General features: G+C 51.4%; 1 protein-coding gene across 1 annotated transcript; it reads right to left on the bottom strand.

Annotated features, from left to right (window-relative positions):
• Window positions 1-267: 267 nt before the first annotated feature.
• Window positions 268-2,950, bottom strand: LOC125541633 (glycerophosphodiester phosphodiesterase GDPD2-like). Its single transcript, XM_048704989.1, has 8 exons — window positions 2,710-2,950; window positions 2,422-2,615; window positions 1,778-1,837; window positions 1,569-1,649; window positions 1,274-1,474; window positions 1,084-1,179; window positions 774-970; window positions 268-687 (listed from the first exon to the last, which is right to left on the bottom strand). Exons 1-8 carry the CDS (start codon window positions 2,789-2,791, stop codon window positions 441-443), a joined length of 1,158 nt encoding a protein of 385 aa, XP_048560946.1. The 5' UTR covers window positions 2,792-2,950; the 3' UTR covers window positions 268-440.
• Window positions 2,951-10,820: the final 7,870 nt, after the last annotated feature.

Genomic DNA, 10,820 nt, shown 5'->3' with positions numbered 1-10,820 from the left:
GATTAAGATGCGGATACCATAGTCCCTCTAACCATCCAACTACAAGTTGGTTCGCGTTTTGAGAGCAGTCCACTTGTATAATGGGGTTGTGGCTTGGTTGCCCTTAAGGGCCAAGCATGTAACATCTTTTATCTGGGTTTTCGTTAATTAAACGGACAATTATGTTCTCCTTAATATTAATTTACAAGGCAAAAATTTTGCATCCGTTTTGAAAAAATAGCAATACAATACAAAACACTCAATGGCCACACGCCCAAGATTTACACATGCACACAGAAACTGGTGGATTTCACCTTGATGCAAACAATCGGACGGGTCGTGGTGGCCCTGATTTACATGCCGCATCCGGGCCTTGGGGTTTCAGTTCCGAGGTGTCAAAGATTGGTCAACCTACACGGGCGCACCGTGGATATTACAGTACTATCCGAGAAGAAGACGCGCTACTGTACGAGCTCGGGTATGAGCCTCAGCAGGAAGGAAATCTCCCGCTGCGAGAAGTTGGGCGTCTTCTTCGCCGGCGCAGCCCTATCCGGTCCCAACCTCCCGGCCTGGCCTTCTTCGGGGCTGGGCTCCGGCGCCACCACGGCCGCGAACTCCGAGACGGCCTCGGCGATCTCCTGCACCAGGTCGACGATCACGCCGTCCACCCCCATCAGGTGCTGCATGTACACCGCCTCCGGCACGTTGCTGCACCAACATCGGATTCAGTATCTTCTACAGTCGCAGATAGACAAACTAGTCCGGTGCAAACTTGCGGGTCGCTGCAGGCTTACTTGAGCTGCCCGTAGGTGAGCAGGGAGAGATCGGACTCCTTGACCCTGGCTACCGCCGACGGGTGCCGGAACACCGCCCTGGCCTCCGACACGATGCCCTGCAGGCCGCCGGCGCGGCACAGCCTGACAGCCTCCTCCAGCGAGTTCCGCCGTGCGTCGGCGTGGAGCTGCGTCCCTCCAACCGTCAGGAAGTAAACCTGGTAAATCAGATTTGCACGGTAGCTTTGGAAGGTCAGTCACTGTTCGCGGCCCGAAAATGCTATGCTATCTGCAGGGAATTTTGATTATCTTGTACAGTAAGTTCACTTACAGGGTACTGGTCTTGCAGTCTTCGCATAAGCTGCGCGGCGTCGGGCTGGAAGCTGGAGAAAATGACGGGCCTGTCCTTGGCATGCTCAAAAACAACCTGAACGAAACAAACAGACCACGGTTGTTAATCGACATGTATCTTCAGACCATTACAGAAAGAAAAGATGGTCATTATGCTGCTAGCTTCTTGCCTTTAGGATGGCTTGCAGGACGCCGGCGAGCTCCTCCTCCTGGTACACGAGATCATCGTCAAACTTGAGCTCGACATTGAAGCCGACGCGCGTGTCGACGCCCTCGAACGCCTCCCGCAGCGTGCAGAGGGGTTCGTCGGAACGCACGTCCCACCTCAGTATCCTGCCGTCCTTGAGCTTCCGCAGCAATGGCCTCCCGACCTGAATCAAGATGCTAGTCAGATGTCACGGTTGTCCAGAGGGTGCGTGTCGTCTGTCATATGGTTGCAGTTCTCGGTTGTTCTGTTCTGTGTACCTTGTCCTGGTCCTTCTGAGGGCCGTAGGAGAGGAACTCGACCAGTGGAAGATCAGTGACGCGCTTCCCGCAGATTTTGCCCTGAAATTACGGTCATTGTTTCGTGAGACCTCGCAGTCGCAGCATCGATCCGCCATCGGGATGGTGCATGCTTCTTTTCTTCTTCTTCTTTTGTGCAGTGAAAAGTTGGTCGGAAGTTGGAAACTTACATCTTGTTCGGTGAAGATAAAATTGTCGTGGAAGACGACCGGGCAGCCATCTTTGGTCACCTGAAGAACAAAATGGAATGTGACGTTTTTAAAAACCGTCACACTTCACGCTTTTGCAGTTGCGGGAGAAAATGAAACAACGCATATATGCATGTGAGATGTGACGCGTCTATAGCTTGCCAGGTCTGTTTGAGCGCAGGAATATCATAAAATAAGTAGTAATAAAAAAAGCCCTGGAGAGTTTCAAAAAAAAAAAGCCCTGGAGAGAAGGAGAAAAAAAAAGCTCTCGAGCTCCACACTAGGCTAAAAATAATCCGGATGGAATGGAGTCTCTTCTGTGCTGGACCGAACTAATAAAGGAAATACACGGTCAAATTAGGAGCCCGATCTTGTTTCAAAAAAAAATTAGGAGCCTGACAAATGTTATCCATGGCCAGATACTACGTCGCCTAATTTGTAGTGCTGTACACGCGCGTCGCCAGCACCTGGAGACAGCCTGCCCCGGCCCGTGCCACCCACCGCCCAAGGAGAGGACCGAGCTGCACATGGCACCGCTCACCAACGCCAGCTCGATCGAGACTTCCGTCGGGGTTCGGCTAATGCCTAATCCTAATGGGTACGTGGTTGCGGCTGTAATAGTTTACCTGGACGTCGAACTCGACGTAGCCGACGCCGGCGACGCGCGCGGCGTCGTTGAAGGACCGCACCGAGTTCTCCTTCACCTCGCGCAGCCGCTCGTCCGGGGACGCCAGCGCGTTCATCCCCTTCCCACGGTGGCCGACCACCACCAGCGGCGGCCTCCCCCCGGCAGCCGGCGCCGCCATCATCGACTCGGCGCCTGCATGGCAACACGGACAAGATATACAATGAGGCTATACATCCACCGACGACGCACGCATGCATTTCAGTCACGCGCACGCTGACGCACGTACCGTTGATGCACGCGGAGGCGAGGTCGAGCTGCGCGGCGATGTCCGGCACGGCGGCGGCGCGCACGGCTTTGGGCTGGGCCATGTGTGTACGCCGACAAAGCCGAAGAAAGAGCGTGCTTCGGCTGGCCGCGGCGACGTGCGACCGCTGACTCGCGCCAACCGGGGCTGATCGAGGCGGTTAAACGACGAATACTTATGGACCCTTGCGTGGCCGTGGATGTGGGAGAGGCGTCGGGGAGGACGCAGGCTATATATACACACGCTTTGCCTGTTCCTTCGTGTCTAACGTGCAATAAACGTGAGAATAGAAAGGGGCGGAGGTTAAGCGATAAGATTTACACATCTCCGGGACAGGTCGCGTTAGGTTTGGATGTTGGACGCGAATCGGAGCTGACGGGGACGAGCATCGGAGGTTTATGCCGCAGGATATCCTCTCCCAGTCCGAGTCCCAGGCGACTGGAGGCATGCAGGGCGCGCGAAGCTTCTCCCGCTGACGCCGGCTTTCCTTGCAGTTTTCTAGATGGCGGCAGAATGGACGGCCGAGGGTACCGGACGCGCCCATCGGTGGTTTTGAGTGCAAGATATGTCATTCGTACGTAAACCCGGAGCAAAGTGTTACTTTCACGAAGGCGCTTTGTACCATTACCCTTTTCAAGTGAGGCCAGTACCTAATCAACTTGTAGTTGGTTGGTTACGAGGACAGTTGTATCCTTGATTATCGGTGTATAAATCCTAAATTTAACATCGGTGCTTGCATTTTTCTGATTTATTTCAGTTTTTTTGGCAATGTGCGTTTAGTGAAAGGAGGCGTTCTCGTTGACTACGAAGACGTTTGTGATACTTGGTTGATCTCAAGATGATCTGTTGGCTCCGTCTCTCAAAGATGCTCATATGATAGGGTTTGCATGCGTGCATTTCATAGGGTGTGTCCGTGCGTTGCAACCAAAACATAAATATTCTGCTATTAGGCTGGTCCTGTGATTTACCAACCTATATTATTTTGATTATGTAAAGGAAATATAATTATAAATCTGGTAAAAACTTGTCAGGTAACCACTTTATTGGCTTATCAAAAAATATATTTGCTAAGTAATTACAATGTGGGGTAGTTGAGGTGGTTTTCATGGAAAACCGGTGGATAAAACTGTATATGGGAGGAAAAAATTTATCCGGTTTATACATAAGGTAGGAGAGAACATTTTCCTTTATCCGGTTTATTTTTTTGACTGCTTTGGTCCCCTTTCAGGCATGACACGTGTCTCTTGTGGGCCAGCCGTACACTTAGCCAGTCAGCCTTGTCTTCTCCCCCAACGAATCTCATCCACATCTTCCCCCCTCATGCCTTCTTCTTCACATGCTTTCCATTGTCCCCACCACCATGCTCCTCCAGCCTCCCTTCGTCGGCAACCATCCCGCTAACAGAGTTCTACGACCCAACACTACTAATGTTGCAAAAACATGTGTCTGCATCAGCATCATTGTTGCAAAGGAGAGAGGGTGGTATCAACCACCGCCTCTGCACCCCCTTCACTGCAACGTCCACTGCGCTACATGTCGGAGGGTAACACAACAACCACTACGACATCCCTCGCCACGCAACATCATTGTTGTTGTAAACGGGGAGGGATGACGCCGAGCAGCGCAATTGTGCGCGGTGCCGATGCCACAAATTGGTCGAAAGTTGCGGCTAGGGTCGATGTTGCAGCCGCATGTCTCCTAGTCGCCAATGTTGTGAGGATGACATGCTATCGAAGTCACAAAAGGTGATGTTGCAGAGGCCCTGTGCTGCTGCATGGCCAATGCAACTGCTACAAGGAAGATATGCTTTGATGCCATGGACCGACATGGATCGGCGTGTACGAGTGACTGCCGGGGAGCCAGGGGCAACGGAGCGTGATGTTGTGGTGCTACAGCGAGAACAGGATGAAGTTGTGGTTGTGTTGGTGAGAACGACGTGGAGGACATTGTGTTGATGACCCATCCAATGGCTATGCAGCACGGGATCGGACGGCTGGCACAGAAATCAATCGGTTGACGTTGCTTCTCTTATTATTTTTAAATAGTTTGGAGAGTGGAATGATGCTGACGCAGCGTCTAGTGTGTTAAGAGGATCTCACCTGATAGGGTGTTTTGCGTAAGGGATTGATGTTGATGCAGCGTCTAGTGTGTTTACATGGTCTCACCTGACGCTTTCTTCAATCCAAAAGAATTGGCGGCCCCTAGGCGCCATCCGGATGCCATGCAGCGGAACAACATCCGCCTAGTCAGCCGTTGCATGCACGTCATCTCAGCCATCCGTTCAAGCTCCCACATCCACGAGCCCATGACTCAGTCGTCGTCTTTCTCTATCTGTGCAACAAACAACTCGACAACATCCCAGCGGCACCAGATCGAAGCTTTGTCGGAGCCTCGCCGGAGTGTCGCCGCCCGGTTTGCAGCATCGGCCTTGCAGCATGGCGGCACCGTCGCAGCACTGCCTCACAACACGTTGCCGGTTGTCGCAGGCTCGTAGCATCGGCTTGAAGCACAGCGGCGCTGTCACAGCACATCGTCGGTCGTCGCGGCACCGCTCGTAGCACGACGTCTGGTCGCAACATCACCGGAGTATCCTGAGCCGTCGTGATGTTTGTTGAGTCGCCGTCGCAGCACTAGTTCGCAACACGGCGGCTCCATCATAGTATCGTCGGAGCAGCTCGAGCCGCCGTCGCAGCACTAGTTCGCAACATGGTGTCATCGTCTCAAACATCAACATTGCTGCCAAAGCCACCATCACAGCATCCATCGCGCAGTTGAGCCCCGCCGTCGCAACATTGGTTTATGACTCGGCCGTGCCGTTGCAGCAACGCCGGACCAGCCTCACGCCGCCACCGCGACAGTATCCTGGCTACTTTGATGATTCTACAATGACATGCTTTGACGACTGCGGTGATGCTACGAGGCATGTTACGACGACCGTGACGATGGCACGATGACATGCTTTGAAACGCGTGTGGTGTGCTTCGACAACCGTGGCAATGCAGTGATGACATGCTTTGACGTCTGCGGTGATGCTACGAGGCATGTTACGACAACCGCGACAATGGCACGACGACATGCTTTGAAACGCCCATGGTGTGCTTTGATAATCGTGGCGATGCAGTGATGCCATGCTTCGATGGCCGTGGTGATGGTACGATGCGTGTTGTGACGGTCGCGACGATCCCATGGTGACATGCTTTGAATACGCGGGATGTGCTTCGACGATTGTGGCGATGCAGTGACGACATGCTTCGATGGCCGCCATGATGCTATGATGCGTGTTGTGATAGCCGCGACGACGGCACAGTGACATGCTTCGAATACCCGTCGTGTGCTTCGACAACTGATGAATGCTACGACATCATGCTCTGAAGGTCAAGGACATGATGCGGGATCGTGCTTCAGACAATCGTGGCGATGTTGCGATGTCGTGCTTCGACGACCTCGGCGATGCTGTTACGGAGGCCCGACTACTTCAATGGTGTTGAGATGGCATTCTTCGTGATCACGACAGTGTTGCGACGACGACACGGCTGCTTCGACGATGTTGCGACGCCATTCTTCGACGGCCGTGGCGATGTGGCAATAACGGCCGGCCTACCTCTAGTGATGCTGCGATGTCATGCTTCGAAGAGGGCGGCGGCGGCGTTAGGATGCTTCTCTGAGTATTGCTAGAGGGGTGGGGATAAAGAAAAGGAGCCACGATTTTATGTGGAATTGTGGTAGCGCTATATCCAAACAACCTTTACTACATGAGCTTGCTAGTATCAGGTCAAACCAACACCTGTGAAGATGCGGTTTTACAGTCCTCGTTTGGTGCTTGCTATGCGCTCCTCTTGAGATTATTTGTGCCATTACATGTATAGGTACATGCAAGCACTACCTGCGAAGTATAAGTGTAAAAAAGGACCTAAGGCTGTCACGGGGACCATCAGCTTCATACGCGTGGCAAAGAGTAAGATAGATGCACTATCTTCACGTGCCAGACACAGAGGCGCTGCGCCACACGATCGGATGGGATCGGATGGCGCCGGACCCGGCTGGCAATGCCTGAAAATCATCCGACTGTTTGTAAGCATTTTCCAAAAGAATTAGTACTAGTATGTATCTTTCTGCAGAGGGCAATAACACTACGGCTACGGCGACGAATCGGAAAGTCGGTGTGTTGTTTATGAAGCGGATGTGCACAAGCAAATATCAAAGACACCTTTGCCGCCAAGACTGAATCCACAATCGGTTGAAAGTAGATGATGAGCAGTACATTAAAAGAAAGTTCACCCGCAACACCAGTAGCATTTTGCCTTTGCCCTTCCGACGCCTCTTCACGTAATGGAGACCAAAGGGAAACTCGTAATGCCAAATTAGTCATTACGCCGTGGATGATTGGAAACGCTCGTAATGGCTAAGTGTCTCGACAGAAACACACCATTGGTGATTATAAACATCAAAAAGGTGATTACACACTACCGCATGTTGGTCCTAAGGGCATCTCCAACTCCGACTTTTAAACCTCCTGTGACTGTCTGGACCGCGAAAATCATCGAACATAGTCTTGTATCGATGTGCGGCGTGGTCCAAATGTGTTTTCTCCCGTAAAACCGGGAAGGTTTGCTAGAGTCCGGACTCCGGACCAATCACCCGCCCGTTTCTGACCACCTTGACCTACCAAAAATTCTTCCCCCTCCCACGTGATTTTGGTCAGCGCCCGCATTCATGCCCTGCCAGAGCAGACGCGATCGCTCACTGATGCCGGTATTTAAGCGGTGCGCCGGCGGAGAGAGCACCGCTCGCGCCGCTTCCTGGTGCAGGCGACTGTCGCGCATTCAAACAACACGACGACCACCCGTCCGTCTGTCTGCCACCCGCATTGATGGCACGCGGTTGCCGAGGCGTCGTCTCCTCAGGCACCACCCCCCGTCCCTCTGCCGCCCACTATTGCTATAAAAGTCAGTGCCCTGACCATAGCCGCAGTCATCCATCTCTGATCCCTCTCTTCCCCACTCCCACCATGGATCCCTCCCCATCAAAGTTCTCTATGACGGGCTGACGTCGGACCAGAAGAAGGAGATGGCCATCATTGTTGCCGGCTGGCTGACCGGCATGCAGCCGGAGGACGATGACGTCCCAATGGAGGACGCTGCCGACGATGAACTGGCGCCACCCTCCTCCTCCGCAACACCATCCTTCTCCTCCATGCCACCCTTGCTGGTGCATTGCACCATGACCATTGGCGAGGCCCGTGCGGCTGTGCCCATTACATGGACATGGTGCGGGAGGAGCAGTTTCGGGAGGCGCAAGCTGACGCCGTCTACAACCACCACCTCCTCCAAGAGCATTTGTGGGCGGAGGAGCAGATCGCCGCTGGCAGAGCAGTCGCGTCAGACGCGGACATGGTGGAGCAGGAGGCGATGCTCGAGTCCTACCACTCCGCCGGCGAGATCCGCTTCGCCTGCTGGCAGTACCGACAATGGGTGGCGGAGGTGGCGTCTTATGGCAAGGAGTGCGACAACTATGCGGGTGAGGCGGTGTTCGGCGAGATTGACGAGGAGGAGAAGGAGGACAACGCCAAGGTTGCGCCCCACCACCACCTTAAAGAACCCGGCACGTGCACGGGCGCCGCCGGCAGCAAGCAAGAGTAGTGCATGGTAGGTCTCCACCGCTCTAGTCCTAGAAAGGCCACCGCTCCTCCCCTCCCGTTGACGCCAAGCTTGGTGGGTTGAACATCTTTGGCCGATCAGGCGCTTGGCGTCGATGTGGAGGCGGACAGCTTCACTTCTCGGGCCTTCGGAGGTGAAGGTTACGAAGGCAGAACTGAAGAGCGTCAAGGTGGAGCTAGAAAAAACAAAGCTTCAGTTCTCTTGGTTCATGGCCGAACACGAGAAACGGGCGCCGATGACTATACCTGACCAGATGGGCCGGCCCAGCACAACACGGCCCGCGCTGGGTTATACGGGCCTGGCACAACACGGCCCGACTAGGCACACGAACTACACGGGCCATGTCGGGCTGGCACACGTGCTGCCTTATGTGGCCCATGCACGGCACTAATATTAAACGTGTCGATCCAGTCATCAGCCCATCTAGTATTTAGCCTATTAGGCTCCCTATTAGCCTATATAAATAAAAATAAAAACTAAATGGGTCATACCGGGCCGGCACGCGTGCCCAACCTCCAGGCCCAGGCACGGCCCTAGGCGGGCCATGTGCCGAGCACGGCCCGATTAATCACGTGCCAGGCCAGCCCATCACGGGCCAGACACGCGTGCTACCGGGCCGGCCTGCAAGGCATGACCCAGTTGGCCAGGTTTGTCGGCGACCATTTAGACCTAGCCGAACGAGCTCCGCTTAGTTGATGTAAATGTAATGAAATCCTTAATGTATAAATGAAATCCGTCAAGTTTAAATGAAATCTGTCATGTTTATATGAAATTTGTCGTGTTTATATGAAATTCGGTCGTGTTTAATCGAATTTCGTCCAGTTAGTTTGAGTTGTTGTCAAAATGTATGCGGTTAGCGTTGGATGGGCGCCTCTCGCATCCGTGTCCCTAGACTGGTCCCCTTGTCCGCGGACGGATGCATGAGCAAATTTGCGGGTTGCCTTTGAAGATGTCCTAATACAACACATGTGTCGCACACCATTCGATGAAACTGTGTATGATGCACAAATCGTAAATAGTAATAAAATATAATCATGTGCCAGAAAACAAAACGTGTGCAACAACCAATCAATCAGGCACAATGTTGGTATCCAGACCGTGTGCAATACGGGGCAAATGATTAAGTGTAAAATTACGTGTGCCATATGTTGTCATAACGCAGACGATTCCAGATTTGTAATTATGGGCGTTAAACACTTTGCAAAAACGAGATATGTGCAATGACTTAAAGCATTGCACACGTTGGACTATAAGATTATGCGTGTGTGCTGGGTTCAAAGGTACACAAACGGACGGTTTTGAGGGACACTCTTGTGCGATAATTCTCGGCAGTGCATACGGTTGTCTGTTGTCAAATGTGTGCTCTACATGCACACAATTGAAGCAAATCAACTGTATGTGATACTGTGTACAACTTGTCTTGACGAGGACACTTTCTTGCCACCCGTTGGCTTCTCATCACCATCCTCCTCCTCCTTCCACCATATTCCTCATCCTCCTCATTGTCATCATCTTGGTCCTCCGGTTCTCCTCGTCGGTCTGGTTGACGTCTGACGAGTGTGGTAAGAGATTGGAGTGGATATAATTTTTCATAATTCAACGAAAAAATACCTATGGATTGTAATCATATGAATCAAACTAATATATGAAAGAAATATAAGTATTGAAATCCTTTAAAATTTCAGAAATAGTACTACCAATATGCGAGTCTAATACTACAAGGTTCAAATTTCAGAATTACAAGTCTAAAATTCAAATATTACAAGGTTCAAATTGATATTAAAAATGAAATTCAGCTTCTGCAGAGCCTTTGTCATGCAGTTGTAGATGCATGCGCTGATCAGCTAAACATGAACATATAAAAGGTTTCAAATTGATATTAAAATTAGTTTCACCAGTTTAATATTTCTGCAAAGGGATCAGCCACTAACAAGTCATGGATCAGCTTGACATAATGACTTTCAATAATTTGTCACCTGAACTTCCAAAATAAAATTCAGTTTCTATAGAGCCATTTTCATTCAGCTGTAGACGTTGGTGTTGATCAGCAACCATTCATTTTTGCGCACTAAATAGAGGGAAAACCTCATTACCTTGAGCATACTTGCTTCCAGAACAAAGAACGTGTCAAATTTAATCTCCGGTTTGGTGCCTCGGTAAGGCTTCAAAGTAATTTCTGGGAGACGGAGAACATGTGGAGATATGCCCTAGAAGCAATCATGTGATGATGATATTTCTCTATGTATTCATGAATCTTGTATTGTTTGCGAACATCATCAATGATACCTATCAATAATTATGTGACTTGGTTGTGGAACTTTACATTGTATGATGATCGTTCTAATAGTCCCTAGTTGATAAGGTTATGCGGACACATACCTTTTGACTAGTGTATAATTTGGTTGATTACTATGTATCACAAGTTATGGGCGTAGA

Source organism: Triticum urartu, chromosome 2 (genome assembly GCF_003073215.2).
Source record: "Triticum urartu cultivar G1812 chromosome 2, Tu2.1, whole genome shotgun sequence".
Taxonomy (NCBI): domain Eukaryota; kingdom Viridiplantae; phylum Streptophyta; class Magnoliopsida; order Poales; family Poaceae; genus Triticum; species Triticum urartu.
Note: the sequence above shows the minus strand (reverse complement) of the source record. Positions and strands in the feature narration are given on the sequence as shown.